Source organism: Belonocnema kinseyi, chromosome 5, assembly GCF_010883055.1.
Source record: "Belonocnema kinseyi isolate 2016_QV_RU_SX_M_011 chromosome 5, B_treatae_v1, whole genome shotgun sequence".
NCBI classification, from domain to species: Eukaryota; Metazoa; Arthropoda; class Insecta; order Hymenoptera; family Cynipidae; genus Belonocnema; species Belonocnema kinseyi.
The window spans coordinates 142,953,036-142,971,910 of record NC_046661.1 but is presented as its reverse complement, the minus strand read 5'-3'; the positions used below and the strand labels follow the sequence as shown (position 1 = coordinate 142,971,910).

The window sequence follows — 18,875 nt, the reverse complement described above, 5'->3', positions numbered from 1 at the left end:
TTTCTGTAAAAGGACGAATTTTCAACTAATTAATTGAATTTTTAACCAAATAAATCAATTTTTAAGCCTAGAGCCGAATTTCAAGTAATTTGATTAATTTTTATACTGAAAAATACGAATTTTCAATTAGAAAAGATCAATTTTCAACCAAAGATATTTACCAAAGAAAATTAGTTGTCCATCCAAAAAAGAAACAGGTGATATTCAGTAAAAAAAAGTATGAAAATGGATTTTCGACTAAAATTATGCATCTTTAACTGAAACGAATTAATTTCCTACAAAAAAAAAAATTAATTTTCCACCAAAAAGGATACATTTTCTGTTAAAAAGATCAATTTGCAACCAAAACAAGACGAATTTTCAAATAATTAGTTCATTTTTTAACCAAAGAAATTATATTTTAAGCATAGAGTCGTATTTTCAATTAAGTAGATTAATTTTCTACTGAAAAAGATAAATTTTCAACCAAAGACATGAATTTTCGTGTGAAATGATGAATCTTTAATTTAAAAAAAAATTAAAGTTTATAACCAAATTGTTGAATTTTCCACTAAAAAGAAAATTAGTTGTCCATCCAGAAAAGAAACAGATAATATTCAGTAAAAAAAGTTATTTTTTTAAAATTGAAATAAAATTTTTATTTAAAACCATGAATAAAAAATAAATTTTCGAGTAAAATGATGAATCTTTAATTTAAAAAAAAAAGAAAGTTTATAACCAATTCTCTTGAAGAAATTAATCATATCTATATTACGTTCGAAGAAAGTCTTTTCTTGACAAAAAAAAAAAGTTTTTTCTTTTTTGGACTTCTTTATAAGTTCTCAAAAATTTAATAGTTTTTCTTTTGTCTTTTGATCATCTTATATAACCAAATTGTTTAATTTTCAACTAAAAAAGATTAATTATTCAACTCAAAAATTAATTTTCTAAAAATAAAAAAGCAAAAAAAAGTTGAAATTTTAAGAAATTAGTTGAATTTTTAACGAAGTATATTAAGTTTGTGCCAACATTTTTTTTTATTAAAAAAGGTAAATTTTGAACAACAAAAGAACCAAAGAAATGAATTTTCAACTAAAATCTTTTATTAAAAGAAAAAGAATTTTTAGTCAAATACTTTAATTTTCAACAAAATACCTCCATTTTCAAACCAATAGTTTAATTGTTCAATTTTCAACTCAAAAGAAAATTAGTTTTCCATTCCAAAAAGCAACAGTTAATTATTGAGTAAGAAATTTAATTGTTAAAAAGTAAAATGAATTTTAAATGTAACAAAATAGTTGAATTCTCGACGAAATATATTAATTTTCTATTAAAAAATGTGAATTTTCTATTAAGAAAGAGAAACTTTTGACTAAAAAAAGAAGAATTTTCAAAAAAATAGTTAAATTTTAATTTAAAAAAAAAACTAGTTTTTAACCAAATAAAAAAATAATTTTAACGAAATATTTGCATTTTCCACCAAAGAAATTGAAATTTCGACCAAAATTATGCATCTTTAATTAAAATGAAAAGAATTTTTAACCAAATAGTTGAATTTTCAGTGAAGTAGATTAATTTCCTACGAAAAAAATTAATTTTCCACTAGCAAGGATAAATTTTCTGTTAAAAAAATCGTATTGTAAAATTAAGTGGATTAACTTTCTACTAAAAAATACGGATTTTCGGCTGGAAAAAATAAATTTTCAACCAAAGACATAAATTTTCGAGTAAAAGTATGAATCTTTAATTAAAAAAAAAAAAAGAAATTTTATAATCAAATTGTTGAATTTTCAACTAAAAATAAAATTAGCTTTCAGTCGTAAAGGCAACATTTAATATTTAGTAAAAAAAAGTTAGTTTTCAAACAATAAAATACATTTTTAAAATAAAATCATGAATAAAAAAATAAATGTTCGAGTAAACAAAAGTAGTAACAAAATATTTTAATTTTCAGTGAAGTAGATTAATTTTTAACCAAATAAAAAAAATAATTTCAACGAAATATTTGCATTTTCCACCAAAGAACTGGATTTTCGACGAAAATTTTACATCTTTAACTAAAAGGAAAAGAATTTTTAACAAAATATTTGAATTTTCAGTAAAGTAGATTAATTTTCTACAAAAAAAAAGATTAATTTTTCACTAAGAAGGATACATTTTTAACCAAAAAAAAGGAAACTTTATAACCAAATTATTGAATTTTCAACTAAAAAAAATTCTTTTTCTATCCAAAAAAGCAAAAATTAATGTTCAGTAAAAACAGTTAGTCTTTTAAAAATAAAATAAACTTTTTAATTAAAATCATGAATCTTTATTTAAAAAAAAGAAAGTTTATAACAAAATATTTGAATTTTCAATGAAATATATTTATTTTCTACCAAAAAAAAAAAACGAATTTTCAACAAAATAGTTAAATTTTGATTAAAAAAGATTAATTTTTAACCAAATAAAATACATTTTTATACGAAATATTTGCATTTTCCAAGAAAGAAATGGATTTTTGACTGAAATTATTTAACTAAAAAGAAAAGTATTTTTAACCAATTAGTTGAATTTTCAAATAAAAAATATAAATCTTGAACTTTGAAAAGAATACTTAAATTTTTAATATTGCTAAATTAATTTTCAACTAAGAATAAAATGAATTTTCAACCGAAAAATGGATTTTTCGACCAAAAAATGAAATTTCAACTACAACGATTAATCTTTAACTAAAAAACAAAATAATATGAAACCAAACTGTTGAATTTTCAACATAAAAGATCAATTTGAAACAAAAGACGTGCATTTTCAACCCAATAGTTTAATTTTCATCCAGAATAGATAAATTTTCTACTTAAAAAATAAATTTTCAGTAAAAATATAAATTTTCAACCCAAATAAGACGAATTTTTCACAAATAGTATAATTTTCAAATAAATAAATTAGTTTTCGATCAAAATTATGAATCTTTAACTTTAAAAAAGTCGTTTTTTACCAAATTCTTGAATTTTCGACTAAAAAAAATTTTATCTAAAAAAGCAAAGGTTAATATTTTATTAAAAAATTTGATTTTCTAAAAATAAAATGACCTTTAAATTAAAATCGTCAATCTTCATAATAAAATTAATCTTTTAACAAAATAGTAAAATTTTCTATAAAAAAAGAAAAATTTCCTACCAAAAAAGTTGAATTTTCAACCAAAACAACACGATTTTTTAACAAAAATAGTTAAATTTTGAACCAAAGAAATCATTTTTCGAGTAAAGTGATTTTTCAATGAAAACAAGACGTTTTTTTTAACAAAATAGTTTCATTTTCACCCAAAGAAATGAATTTTAAACTTAAAAAAGCACTAATTTTCAAACCAAAGAAAGCAGCAGTTTAATTTTTAGTGGAAAATTTTAATTTTCTAAAAATAAAATGTGTTTTAAACTATACTTAAGATAAATTTTCATCTAAAATTATGAATCTTTAACAAAAAAAAATCGAATTTAATTAATTTTAAATAGAAAATTTAATTTTCTAAAAATAAAATTAATTTTAAACTAAAATCATAAATCTTTAACATAAAAATCAAAATTTTAAGAAAATAGTTTAATTTTCAACAAAGCAGATTAAGTTTGTGCTAAAAAAAGATTTTTTTATTAAAAAAGATAAATTCTCAGGAACAACAAAAAAACGAATTTGTAACAAATAATTTTACAAAAAATCATTTTTCTTGGTTGAAAATTCAACAGTTTTTTTATAAATTTCGTCTTCTTATCTTAAAAATTCCATATTCTGGATAATAGGTTTTCTTCAACGACTGAAAAATCTTTTTTAATTAAAAATTGAATTTTTAAATTAAATATTTTTAGGTTAAAATTGCAACTGTTTTGTTAAAAAATTATTCTGGTTTTGTTAAGAATTCTATAATTTGCTTGAAAATTCGTTTTGATAAGGTGAAATTTCACGTTTTTTAGTTGAAAATTCAACGTCTTGTTTAACAATTAATTATTTTTTGGATTTATTTATTTTATCTATTTTTTCTTGTTGTAAAAAACATTTTTCTTTGTTGAAAATTTATCTATTTGATTGAAAATTCAACAATTTTTTAGAAATTTCGTATTCTTGGCTCAAAAATTCCATATTTTGGATAGAAAGTTTTCTTCATTGACTGAAAAATCTGTTTTGATTAAAAATTCAGCTCCTTTGTTGGAAATCAATTTTTTTTCGTTTGAAAATTAATTTCTTTTGATAGAAATTAAATGTTTTTTGGTTAAAAATGCAAGTATTTTCTTGAAAATTATTCTCTTTTTGTTTAGAATTCTGCGATTTTCTTAAAAATTCGTTTCGGTAGGGTGAAATTGTATGTTTTTCAGTTAAAAATTCAACGTTTTGTTTAACAATTAATTAATTTTTAGATTTATTTATTTTTTTGTAAAAAATTATTTTTCATTTTTCAAAAGGTTTTCTTCATTGACTGAAAAATTTTTTTTTAATAAAAATTCAGTTCTTTTGTTGAAAATTAATTTTTTTTTCGTTGAAAATTTATCTATTTGATTGAAAATTCAACAATTTTGTATAAGTTTCGTCTTCTTGGCTCAAAAATTCCAGATTTTGGATAAAAAGTTTTCTTCATTGACTGAAAAATCTTTTTTGATTAAAAATTCAGTTCCTTTGTTAAAAATTCATTTTATTTTTTATATATATTTTTTTAAATTCATTTCTTTTGATAGAAATTTCATGTTTTTTGGTTAAAAATGCAACTGTTTTGTTGAAAATTATTCGGTTTTCGTTAAGAATTTATTTGAAAATATTTGGAAATATTTGCTTGAAAATTCGTTTTAATAGGGTTAAATTGTATCATTTTTAGTTGAAAAATCAACGTTTTGTTTAACAATTGATCTATTTTGTTGAAAATTTAATACTTTTATATTGTCAGAAATTTCAAGCCTTTCAATTTTTATTTTTATTTATTTATTTTTTTTTTGTAAAAAATCATTTTTCTTTGTTGAAAATTAATCTATTTGATTGAAAATTCAACAATTTTGTAGAAATTTCGTCTCATTGGCTTAAAAATGCCACATTTCGGAAAAAGAGTTTCCTTCATTGATTGAAAAATATTTTTTACTTAAAAATTCAGCTCCTTTGTTGAAAATTCGTCTTTTCAGTTGTAAAATTAATTTAATTTTATAGAAATTAAATTGTTTTGTTTGTTAAAAAAGTAAACTGTTTTCTTGAAAATTAATTTTTCTTTTAAAGAATTAAATACTTTAATGCTCCAAAGACTGCCAAGATTCTTTTTTTATTATTATTATTATTTTTTTTTTTTTCGTTTTTGCCGAAGATCCGATTCAGACGGAGGAAGTTTACGCTGGGAATATGGAAGTTCCGGTAGCTGCGAAGCCGAAGGGAAAGGCGAAATTTATCGGAACGAGCACCGAGGAGAAGGAAATGGCGCTCCTTTTGATGGAGCGAATCAAGAAAAAGGGAAATCCGAGCGGGAATAATCTCCAGTGTCGAATTTGCGATCCGCCGAGGACTTTCACGGCCCCGACGACCCTCGTTTCCCATTACAGAAGCCACGCCGGCATCAAGCCCTACGAGTGCAGGACTTGCGGATCGGTCTTTACGAGGAGGCACAGCCTCAAGTATCACATGCTCATTCACCAGAATCAGACCAGGTTCACCTGTGCGGATTGCGGCAAGAAATTCAGACATCCCTCGCATTTCCGGGAACACAGGCGAAGACACACCGGGGAAGCGCCTTTCGGTTGCGAAGATTGCGGTCAAAGGTAACCAGGCTCGCAATTATTTATTTATTTATTTATTTTTTCATTTTTCATCCAAATACTTTCTTTTATTTGCTGTAAAAATAATTTTGACAATCTGCATGGGGAATTGGAAGATGCTATGAAGGAAATATTTTTACGATGAATAATAATCAATTATTTTCAACTTTATTGATACCTTACTTAAGGGCATGCGACACAGTGGAATTCCTACATTACCAACCTCTTTTTTCTATTGAACAAAATTTTTTTTTGAACCATAGAACTTTTTTTGTAAATCAATTATCGAACTCAAAATTTCTGGAGAGCATTAGAAGACGTTATCCTACGTTTATGTACTGCATTTGAATCGAAATTTGGCAAAAAATTTCAGAAATAATTTTTTTTTTTTTTAAATTCCGATTCAAATGCAGTACATAAACGTAGAATAATGTCTTCTTATGCTCTCCTCAAATTTTGAGTTCGATATTTCATTTACCAAAAAAGTTCTATGGTTCACAAAAAAATTTTGTTCAATGGAAAAAAGAGGTTGGTAATGTAGGAATCCCACTGTTTCGCATGCCCTTAAGAAGCCAAAAAGGAGTTGAATTTTTAAAAATATAGATTAATTTTCAACCAAGATTATTACATTTTTATTAAAAATACGAATTTTCACAAAAATACGTGAACTTTTATTTAAAGAGGATACATTTTTAACAAAAAATCGAATAGTTTTATTTTCAATTCAAAAATTTAATTTTCAACAATTTGTTTCAGTTTTCAATCTAAAAAATTCATTTTTAAAACAAATTATAATCAATTTTAAAGAAAAAACAGTGAATTTTGTACCAAATAGTGGAATATTTAAAGAAAAATGTATATTTTTACCAAAAAAATGGAATATTGATATGTTTAATTTAAGAAATTAATATTTAAGAAATAAAAAAATTAATTTACAACATAATAGTTGAATTTTAATAAAAAATTGTTTTGCCAAAATGGAAGAATGAAATGTTTCGTTAAAAAATGAATATTCAACAAACAAACAAAAAAAGAATTTTCTACAAAATACATTAATTCTTAACCAAATAATAATATTTTTAACTAAAAAAGACCAATTTTAAATAAAAAAAATGAAATAGTTTTATTTTCAATTCAAAAATTTAATTTTCAACAAATTGTTTCAGTTTTCAATCTAAAAAATTCATTTTTAAAACAAATTATAATCAATTTTAAAGAAAAAACAGTGAATTTTCTACCAAATAGTGGAATATTTAAATAAAAAATGTATATTTTTACCAAAAAAATGGAATATTGATATGTTTAATTTAAGAAATTAATATTTAAGAAATAAAAAAATTAATTTACAACATAATAGTTGAATTTCGAACAAAAGCAAAAAATTTGTAACCAAGAAGATAAGAATTTTTACCAAAAATGGAATTTTTAACTAAAAAAAATTTTGAACGAAGATCATGAATCTTGAACGAAATAAAATTTTAATGAAATAGTTTAATTATCAACAAAATAGATCAATTATCTACCAAAAAGAAGAATTTTTAATAAAGTACATTAATTTTTAACCAAATAATAATATTTTTAACTAAAGAAGATAAATTTTTAACAAAAAATGGAAGGGTTTTATTTTTACCTAAAAAATTCAATTTTCAACAAAGTGTTTTAGTTTTCAATCGGAGAAATGAATTATCAAAACAAATTATAATCAATATTAAAGAAAAACAGTGAATTTGCTACCAAATAGTGGAATGTTCAAATAAAAATTGTATATTTTTTGCCAAAAAATAGAATATTGATATGTTTCGTTAAGAAATTAATATTTAGCAAAAAACAATTATTTTTCAACATAATAGTTGAATTTTAATAAAAAAGTGTTTAGCCAAAATGGAAGAATGAAATGTTTCGTTAAAAAATAAATATTCATAAAAAAAGGAATTTTTAACCAAATATCTAGATTTTCAACTAAAAAAATTAATTTACAAATAAAATGATAAATCTCTAACCATAAATATTAATTTTCTACGAAAAGACGAATTTCCATATTTTTGACCAAAAAATAGAATATTGAAATATTTAGTTAAGAAATTAATATTTAACAAACAAAAAATTTTTTAGCCAAAATGAACTATAATGATTAATTTTCTACTAAAAGACTAATTTTCATAAAAAGGTGCATTTTTATTTGAAGAAGAATAGTTTTATTTTAAGTTCAAAAATTTATTTTTCAACAAAGTGTTTTAGTTTTCAATCTAAGAAATTAATTTTTAAAACAAATTATAATAAATTTTAAAGAAAAAAGTGAATTTTCTACCAAATCGTCAAATGTTCAAATAAAAAATGTATATTTCTTTATCAACATGGAATAGAGAAATATTTATTTAAAAAATGAATATTCAAAAACAAAAAATTAACCAAATATCTAAATTTTTCACTAAAAAAATAAATTTATAAGTAAAATGATAAATTCAACCGTAAATATTAATTTTCTACCAAAAAAAAAAAAGAATTTTCAACAAAATACCTGAATTTTTAACCAAATAATAATATTTTTAACTAAAAAAGATAAACTTTAAACCAAAAATGGAATAGTTTTATTTTCAATTCAAAAATTCATTTTTTTTCCATCAAATAGTGGAATGTACAAACAAAAAATGTAAATTTTTTACCAAAAAATAGAATATTGAAATTCTTAGTTAAAAAAATAATATTTAACAAAGAAAAAATTAATTTTCAACATAATAGTTGAGTTAAAAAAAAATGTTTAGCCAAAATCGAATAGTCAAATGCTTAGTTAAAAAAATAAATATTAAACAAAAAATTTAACCAAATATCTACATTTTCAACTAAAGAAATAAATTTACAAATAAAATGATAAATCTTTTAACATAAAGATTAATTTTCTACCTAAAAAATAAATTTAAAAAAAACCTGAATTTTTAACACAATAGTAAAAAAATTTGGTACGAAAAATGAAATAGTAAAATTTTAACAAAAAAAAGTGAATTTTCAAACAAACATAATAATTTTTAGCAAAGGTAATGAATTTTCAACGAAATAGATCAATTATTTACCGAAAAGAAGAAGTTTTAATAAAATACATTAATTTTTAACCAAATAATATTTTTAAACAAAAAAGATCAATTTTAAACCAAAAATGGAATAGTTTTATTTTCAGTTCAAAAATTCAATTTTCAACAATTTGTTTAAAAGTATTCTAAAAAATAAATTTTTAAAACAAATTATGAATCTTTAAGAAAAAATAGTGAATTTTCTACCAAATAGTGGAATGTTTAAAAGCAAAAAATATATATTTTTACAAAAAAAAATTGGAATATTGACATGTTTAGTTAAGAAATTAATATTAAAAAAAAAATTATTTTCAACATAATAGTTGAATTTCAAAAAAAAAAAAAAAAAAAAAGTTGTAACCAAGAAGATAAGATTTTGTATCAAAATTTGAATTTTCAACTAAAAAAAATCAAATTTAGCCAAAATGAAATAGTGAAATATTTAGTTAAAAAATGAAATTTCAAAAAATTATCTGAATTTTTAACTCACTAGTAATAAAATTTGGTACGAAAAATGAAATAGAAAAATTTTAACCATAAAAAGTGAATTTCTAACGAAATAGATCAATTATCTACCAAAAAGAAGAATTTAAAAAAAAATACATTAATTTTTAACCAAATAATTGCATTTTCAACTAAAATAAATAAATTTTGAACTAAAAATGAAATCATTAAATTTTCAGTAGAAAAAAATAATGTTTTACAAAAAAAAAAAATGATAATTTTGAACTCAAAATTGTTCAATTTTTAACCAAAGAAATACAATTTCGACAAATAAAGAACAAATTTTCCACAACTAAAGAAGATATTTTTTCAGTTAAAAAAGTTATTTTCTAACAACAAATTAATTTTGAACAAAATGGTTAAATTTTCAATCAAAGAAATAAATTTTCAAAACAAATTATAAATCTTCAAGCAAAAAAAAATAATTTTTTAACCAAATAATAACGTTTATTAATGATAAAGATCAATTTTAAAACAAAAATGGAATAATTTCATTTTTACTTTTAAAATTTAATTTTCAACAAACTAAAAATAAATTTTCATCGAAATAGTTCAATTTGCAATCAAAAAAATGAATTTTAAATACAAAATATAAAGTTGAATTTCTAACAAAGAAGATGAATTTGTAACCAAGATTAGTTTTCTATAAAAGAGACAACTAAATAAATAAATTTACAAATAAAATCATGAATTTTCGACCAAAAATGGAATTTTAATAAAATTTTAATAAAATACATTAATTTCTAACCAAATAATAGAATTTTCAACGAAAAGAAATAAATTTAAAATTAAATAATTAAATTTTCAACCGAAGAAATACAATTTCTTCCAATAAAGAATGAATTTTCCACAAATAATTAAACTTTAAACTAAAGAGATGAATTTCCATCAAAATACATGCATTTTGAACTAAAAAAAATATATTTTTAACCAAAAATGGAATAGTTTTTTTTTCAGATCAAAAAGTTAATTTTCAACAGTGTCTAATTTTAGTTAATTTTTTTAAACTTAAAATTTTTCTCAACTAATTTTTTTTTTAATTCTGCAAAATAAAAAAAATTGTTTTAAAATTGTCCAGAGAATAAGTTTAAAATTTCCTAACAATCTTGAGAATATTGTTTGATTCTCTAAAAACCTTTCCAAATTCATAAAAAGCTTCTTTTTTACAAAATTGTAAAAGATTTAAAAATTCCTCAAAAATTTATCATTTTCAAATTAACTATTATTTTGTTAATCTTTCTAAGATATCTAAACGTTCTGAACATTATCCTAAAGTTAATTTTTCACAATAAAAAATTCTTCAACATTTTTCTGGGAATCTAAAGAAAAAAATTTTTGGTTTTATTTTTTCAAAATCTTCAACAATCTGCATTAAATAAAAAAAGGAAGTTTTTCACAAGTTTAAAATTAACTTTGAATTGTTTGAATACAATTTAAATATTTATTAAGTATAATAGAATTTTTCTTTGTAATTTTCTAATTCTGATTCAATTTTATTTTAAAATTCCTTTTTCAAAATAAAGAATTAAAAATTCACCATGAATCTTGAGACAATTTCACTTCTGCAAATAAAAAAAAATTAATACGAAAAAATTGTTTTAAAATCTTTAAAACTTAAAATTAACTTTTGAAAATCAAACCTAATTCATTTCGAATTTTTTCAAAATCCGAAAGTCTTGATATGGATTGAAATTAATATGTCATTTATTCCGATAATTTTAGTTTTAAATACAAATTTTCATGATTTATCAATAAACTATTTTTAATTCAGAGTCCCAGGTCTTTCTTTATATTATTTTTTTATATTGAATTTAATAAATAAATTAATAAATAAATAAATGTAAATATGCGTTTTTTATCCCATTTAATTTGAAATTTCTTAATGTAGAAAAAGAATAAGTATATAATATTTAGCAATATTTCACAGTTCATTTAAGACGAGTAAATTGAAACCAAATATTTAAAAAAAGAAAAACAATTTGAAACTAAATTGTTTTACATAGAAAGCTTTGAATCTATAGAATTTCGAAGAACTTTTAATCTTTTATCCTTAAAATTTTAATTGTTCTATTTAAAAAGTGTTTAATTTATAAATGAAATTGTTAAATTTTGACGCATAAATAACAATTGAACACTTATTATTTGTAGAATAAATTTGAGTAATTTTAAGATATATTTAGAAGTTTTGAAAAGATTCAAAATTAATGAAAAAATTGAAATGATTTCAAGTAATTTAAATGAAATGTTTTAACATTTTTTCCAGAACTTCTAATTATATTTGAAAATTATTCGAATTTTTCCAAAAAATTCTTGGAACATTTAAAAAAAATTCTTTTGAAGTTTTTTATAATTCTTAAAGAAATTCTAAATTTTTTGTTTGAAATCTGCAAATATCTACATTTTATTTTTAATTCAGCTGTAAGTATTTGAAATAGTTTCAAGTTTTAAATTTAATTCAAATCTTTTTAAAACTTATAAATATCAGGAATTTTCTGAAAGTTATAGAAAAAATTCAATTCATTTTGAAATATATTTAAAAGTTCTGAAAAAAATTCGAAAATTATTAAACCATGCATTTGCAACGATCATCGACCAAATGCATAGGTGGCGCCGCCACACGGCCACCGTTAACACATTTAACATTTTCAACTCAGAGTTCTGCTCTTAAGTATAATTATTGTTTAATGAAAATGTTGATTTTTTACGGTAACAATAATCACAATCCGGAATTGTACAAGATTGTAAATTTTTTTTTATTACAAACAAAAATCCTCGGATTTAAATCTAATCATTTTGATTGAAAAATACCAATTTTAGTTACCCAAAATTGTTGGATAAACTGTAAATATTCTTTGAAATCTAATTTAGAAAATGTTTAGATACCAATCATTTTTAGCGAGAAACACTAACATAACATACATTGTACAATTCTACAAAAAAGATTGAATTGATTGATTTTCCTTTAAAATAATCGATTTCTTGAAGAAGAAGCAAGAGACGTGAACATAATTTAGAGAATTAGATGGTGTAAAAATTGATGTTGCAGATTTAAAACTCGAAACACGTACAAACGGCACTTGAAGACGCGCCACGGAAAAGTTCTGACCACCTCGGGTGAGTTGCTCCACCTCTCGGAAGAAGATTTCCAAAAGGTGCGCACGAGCCGCAAGAGAGTGGCGACTCCCATAACGGAGAGGAGTATAACTGACGAGGACATGATTGCGCCCGAGGCAATTTTGCAGTACGAGGACTCGAACTGTGACATTGAGGAGAGTGATAATCATCAGGATTACAAGGATTACAAGGATTACAATGAGTTCGTGGACGAGGACAGAACTGTCTGGATGACGGAGAACATGCTGGAGGAGATCAAGGGGGAAGAGGACTACGGTAATTACGAGGTTGAGGAGGATCACGAACGAGCTGACAAGACTGATTTTATTGAGACTGAGGTAGCCGAGAACCAGGAGTTGATTCACTCCAGGCATTTGTACGACGGAATTGCTCAAGAGGTTTGCAATAAAATCGAGGAGGAGGAGGAGGAGCGGGAGGAGGAGGAGGAGGAGGAGGAGGAAGCTGATCGGGAGGAGGAGGAAGAATCGGCAATCATTTTGGACGGAACTGTCAGTGTGGATCTGGAAATTGCGAGGACAGAGACGCCGATTTTGTATGAGAAAAATTTCCATCATAGTGAGGAACTCTATAGTGTCGATGAGTATGAAAGGGAAATCCAAAGTGTTGGGGAAGAAATTTTAGGGTATCAGGAAAGCGATGAATTGTCGGAGGAACATATTTTGGAACATGATGGCCAACAAGATGAGGTGAGATTTTTCTATGATTATTTCCAGTTTTAGAATTTATTCCTTGGTGAAATTAATATTGGTCCTCGGACTCGCGACTCTGTTGAGAATTTCTTTTCTTTTTTTTAAAATGATTCAATTGGTTTGAAGGAAATAACACTTAGGGGTCTTCTAAAAATCATGTGAGATGATTTTGAATCAACTAGTTAACTTTTCAACTAAAAAATTAATGAATTTGGAACCAGAAGTATAATAATTAAATTTGCAGTTGAAAAAAAAAATTAATATTCAACGAAAGAGATGAACTTTCCACAATATTAGATTAATTTTCAGACCAAAAAGAAGATTTTTCAATAAAAGAAATTAATTTTTAACTAAAATTGTTATTCCTTTATATAAAAAAAAAGAATTTTGAACAAAATAGTTATATTTTTAACAAAAATGATGAAATTTCAAACAAATACTAGAACAAAATCAGATTAACTTTCAAATACAAAAGAGGAATTTTCAATAAAAGGAATTAATTTTCAACTAAAATTATGGATCTCTAATAAAACAAAAGGTCATTTTTGAAATAAATAATTGATTTTTTTAAATAAAAGACGAATTTTGAACCAACTAGTTAACTTTTCAATTTAAAAAAAAAAATTCATTTGGAACCAGAAGTGGAATAATTAAATGTTCAGTTAAAAAAATTAATATTCAACGAGAGATGAATTTCTAACAAAATCAGATTAATTTTCAAATAAAAATGAGGAATTTTTAACAAAAGAAATTAATTTATAACTACAATTGTGTTTCCTTAATAAAAAAAAAAGCATTTTGAACCAGATATTTACATTTTTAACAAAAACGATAAAATTTCAACTAAGAAGGCCAATTTTCTACCAAAAAAGATGAATTTTCAAACAAATACTAGAGTTTTCAACCAAATAAATAACATTTCAACAAAATCGTTAATTTTTTGTCCACAAAAATAAATCCTCAACAAAATTATATTAATTTTCCAACCAAACAGAAGAATTTTCAATAAAAGAAATTAATTTCCAAATTAATTTCAACCAAATTTGAAGTTAAAGAAAATTGATTTTCAACCGAAGAGAAGAATTTTCTAACAAAAAGATGAATTTCATATAAAAAAAAATAAGAATCTTCGACCAAATGCTAGAATTTTCAATCACATAATTAAATTTTCAATAAAATAGATCAATTTTTAATCAAAGAGGCGAATCTTTAAAAAAAATCAGATTAACTTTCAAACCAAAAAGAGAAATTTCCAATAAAAGCAGGCTAATTTTATAACAAAAAAAAAAAGGAATTTTCAACCAAATAGTTGAATTTTCAACTAAAGATCAATATGGAACAAGAAGTGGAATAATCACATTTTCAATTAAGAAGATTAATTTTCAACAAAAGAGATGAATTTTTTAACAACAAAAAAATTAATTTTATACCAAAATAGACGATTTAAGAACAAAATACTAGATTTTTCAAATAAGAAGACTAATTTTCTACCAAAAAGGACGAATTTTCAACAAAATAAATTAATTTCCAACTAAAACTTATTCTATAATAAAAAAGAAAATGTTTTAACCAAATAGATTAATTTTTAACTGAGAAGATAAAATTGGTACCTGAAATGGAATAATTAAATTTTCAGTTTAAAAAATTGATTTCTAACCAAAGAGATGAATTTTCGATCCAGGAGATGATTCTTCAAACAACAAAAAAATTAATTTTTCGCAAAGTAGTTCAAGTTTCAACCAAATAGTTGGATTTTATAATAAAAAGATTAATTTCTCACTAAAAAAGACGAATCTTTGAATAAAATACTAGATTTTTCAACCAAGTAGTTAAATTTTTAACAAAATAGATAAATTTTTAAAGAAAGAGATGAATTTTTAACAAAGTCAGATTAATTTTCAAATGAAAAAGACAAATTTTCGAAAAAAGAAATTAATTTTGAACTAAATATTTAATTTTTTAGCCGAAAACCCATGAATTGTCAACTAAAAAATAATAATTTATAAAAAAGAAGTTCAACTTTCAACCAAGCAGTTGAATTTTCTAGCCAAAAAATGGATTATTGTCTACCAAAGAAGAAGAATTTTTAACAAAATACTAGATTTTTCAACTAAATAATTAAAGTTTCAACTAAAATTATAAATCTTCAAGAAAGAAAAAAACTTTTGAGAAATTAGTTTAACTTTTAACCTAGGAGTTGAATTTTTAATATAAAAAGATGAATTTTAACATATAAAAACATTATTTCAAAACGAATATTTTTCACTTGAATAATTGAATTTTTAACAAAGAAATTTATTTGCTTCCAAAAAAGAAGAATTTTCCACCAAATTATTTAATTTTCGAGCAAAAAATACGAATTTTTTACGAAGAAATTTAATTTTCAACAAAAAAATGTGAATTTTCAATAAAAATTAATTTTCAACCCAAAAAGGTGAAATTTTTATCGAAAGAAATACATTATTAAACCAGAAGAATGAATGTTTATAAAAATTGTTAAATTTTATATTTAAAACCAAAAGTTCAGTCAAGAAAGAAAGAGAATTGTACTTAAACTCTTAAATTATTAAGCCAAAAAGCCTACTTTTCAACAAAACAGTTAAATTTTTAAATAAAAAGTATGATTTTTTTAAATTATTGAAGTTTTAAGAAAATAATGCATTTTTTAACCTTCAAACACATACATTTTAACCAATTTAGTTTAAATTTTACCCAATTAGTTCAATTTTTAATTAAAAAAAAATTAATTTTGAAAAAATAGTTAAAACTTTAATTTTTGCAAATGCGCAAAAACTTTCTTCTGAAGATTCTTCTTTTAATTATAAATTTTATTATTTTGTTCAAAAATGTAATAATTTTCTTAAAAATATATACTTTTTGATTTTTCAATTTACCTGCTTTAGCAGAAATTACATTCTTTTTTTTTTTTTTTTTTTTTTTTTTTTTTTTTTTTTTTTTTTTTTTTGATAAAAATGCAACTGTTTGGTTGAAAATTCAACAATTTTGTGGAAAAATCATAAATTTTTGTTCGTAAATTTAACTATTTTCTAGGAAATTTATTTTTTGTTGAAATGAAATATTTTGGTGTTTAAAACAGAAATGAAATTTTTTCTGGATGGAAATTCAACTATTTTTTTGAGAATTTGTTTTTGGTATTTTAATAAAAAATTCCTTCGTTTTAAGAGAAATTTCATCTTTCTTGGATAAAAATCCATCTATTTGGTAGAGAATTCAACTTTTTTTGTTATAAATTCATTCTTGTCTTAGAAACTTTTTTTGTTTGTTAAAAAATTCATATTTATATCTTGAAAAGTCAACAAAAATCTTTTTTGTGTGAAAATTAAACAATTTTTAAAAATAAAACTTCATCTGCTTTAAGAGAAATTTCATATTTTTCGGAAGGAAGTGCATTTTGTTAAAAAGTCATTCTTTTTGGTTAAAGATTCGTCTTTTTGGATTTAAAATTTAAAAACAAATTCTCAAAAAAATAGTTGAATTTCCATCCAGAAAAGATTTGAGTTCTTTTTTAAACACCAAAATATTTTATTTAAACAAAAAATAAATTTTCTACCCAGTAGTTAAATTTAATACCAAAAATTATGATTTTTCAACAAAATTGTTGAACTTTCAATCAAACAGTTGCATTTTTATAAACAAAAAAAAATTTAATTTTTTCTAAAGCAGGTAAATTTGAAAGTCAAAAAGACAAAAAGTCAAAAATTTGCAATTTTATTCAAGAAAGATGAAATTTTTTTCTAAAACAGATGAATTAAAAAAAAAACAGACGTTTTAATCAGATTGTTAATTTTTGAACCAAAAAGTTGCATTTTTCCCAAGAAAAATAAAAATTCTACTAAGACAATTATTTAGTTGAAAAATCTAGTATTTTGTTAAAAATTCTTCTTGTTTGGTAGACAAAAAATTCATCTTTTGGTGTGAAAATTCAACTGCTTGGATGAAAGTTGAACTTTTTCGTTAGAAATTATTATTTTTTAGTTGACAATTAATTTCTCTTGTCGAAAATTCCTCTTTTTGAATTGAAAATTAATCTGATTTTGTTAAAAATTCACGTCTGGTTGTAAATTTATCGAGTATTTTATTCGAAAATTCGTCTTTTTTATGCAAAATTAATCTCTTTGTTAGAAAATTCAACTATTTGATTGAAAGCTTATTTTATTAAATTTATTATTTTATTAATTTATTTTGTTGAAAATTTAACTTTTTAGTGAAAAAGCTTTTTTTTTTGTTAAAAATTAACTTGTTAACTGAAGATGTAACTTTTTCATTTTTTAAAATTGATCTTTTATAGTTAAAAATAATCTTTTTTATAAAAAAAAATTTCGTGATCTGAAATTTCATTTTTGTTGGATAAAAATGCATTATTTTCATGGAAAGTTATTTTTTTGCCGAAAGTCATATTTTTTGTTTTTAAATTCCCTCTGTGTAGAGAAAATTTATCTTTTGGCTTGAAGGTTCAACAATTTAGATAAGCTTTTATTTCTTTTTTTGTTGTTGCAAATTATTATTTTTTCTTGGAAATTCGTCCTTTTGATTCAGGTTAAAAGTTCAACTATTATGTTAAAAATTAAATTATTTATTTGAAAATTACAGTATTTGATCAAAGTGCCATATTTTATAGTAGAAGAGACATTTTTCTGTTTAAGATAAATTAATCAATTAAAAAAGGTTTTAATTTTGTATTTTAAATACTGTTTTCTTCTGTTCATAAAATATTCTGAATATTAACGATCCATGAAAATGGAAAGGGTAGGAAATATTTTTTATGGGTCCTAAAGAAGGCCCATAAATGTTCATTTTTAGAACTAGAAAAGTTTTTGGACACTATTTAAACTATTTTTGATCTCTGAAGTGAGTTCGAGGTCTGCTTGAATGAAAATTAATTTCGAAGCGAAAATTATTGATCAAATTTCCAGGTACAAGATGAATCCGAAAGGCCGAATTTCCATCAAGACTCGGCCCTCAGTATTTTTTGTAGCAACGAGGAGGAAAATTTGTTGGACAGTGAAAGTCCCTTTGACAATGAGGCTCTGAAAATGGAAGGATTTTCTATTCAGGGACTGGAAAATTTCAGTCCAAATGAAGAAGAAGAAGAAGAAGAAGATGAAGCAGAAGTTGAAGGTGAAGATGCAAAAGAAGTTGAGGAAGAAGCAGAGGGTATTTTTCCAGACAGGTCAGCCATGGATTATGAAGATGCAAAAGATTCGGGGGAAATAAACGAGGAGGGAGAGAGAAAGCCGGAAATAAAAGAAGACGCAGATGAGAAGAATCATAATATTTTGCAGAGCGAATCTGTCTTCAATTTGAATTTGGACCAGAGGGAAAAAGTCCGAGTCGAGTCGTGTGGAGTGCCAATTTCCCAGTTTCAGAATCAGCCGAATTTTCAGATAAGCAAGGATGGGAAGATCAGTTTGTTTGGAAAGGAAGCCCAGACGATAAATCTCGTCCAGAATGGCAAGCAGAGTGCCATTCTTCTCTTGACCAATGGCGGCGGCGAGTTGAACAGAAATTTCTTCAAGTTTAATCAAAATAAGATTCTTGTCAAGGGACTGAAAACACTGCCGGTCGCCACTGCCTCTGATTTAGGTAAGTTTACATTTTATTTCCAAATTTTAACTCAAAGTTATCCACAAATTACTTGAGACTTGACAGGGAAAAATTCGGGGATTTAATTTTTTTTTTTTTAATCCAGAATTTATTTCTGATCGTAATAATATACAACTTATATA

At 22.9% G+C, this 18,875-nt stretch overlaps 1 protein-coding gene across 1 annotated transcript in view; it reads left to right on the top strand.

The window, feature by feature from the left end:
• LOC117172480 overlaps positions 1–18,875 on the top strand; it is a 50,932-nt gene that overhangs the window by 22,550 nt on the left and 9,507 nt on the right. Inside the window, exons 5-7 of the mRNA XM_033360460.1 lie at positions 5,291–5,738; positions 12,351–13,125; positions 18,063–18,732. Coding sequence (XP_033216351.1) covers positions 5,291–5,738; positions 12,351–13,125; positions 18,063–18,732 — 1,893 coding nt within the window. The remainder of the gene's footprint in view (positions 1–5,290; positions 5,739–12,350; positions 13,126–18,062; positions 18,733–18,875) is intronic.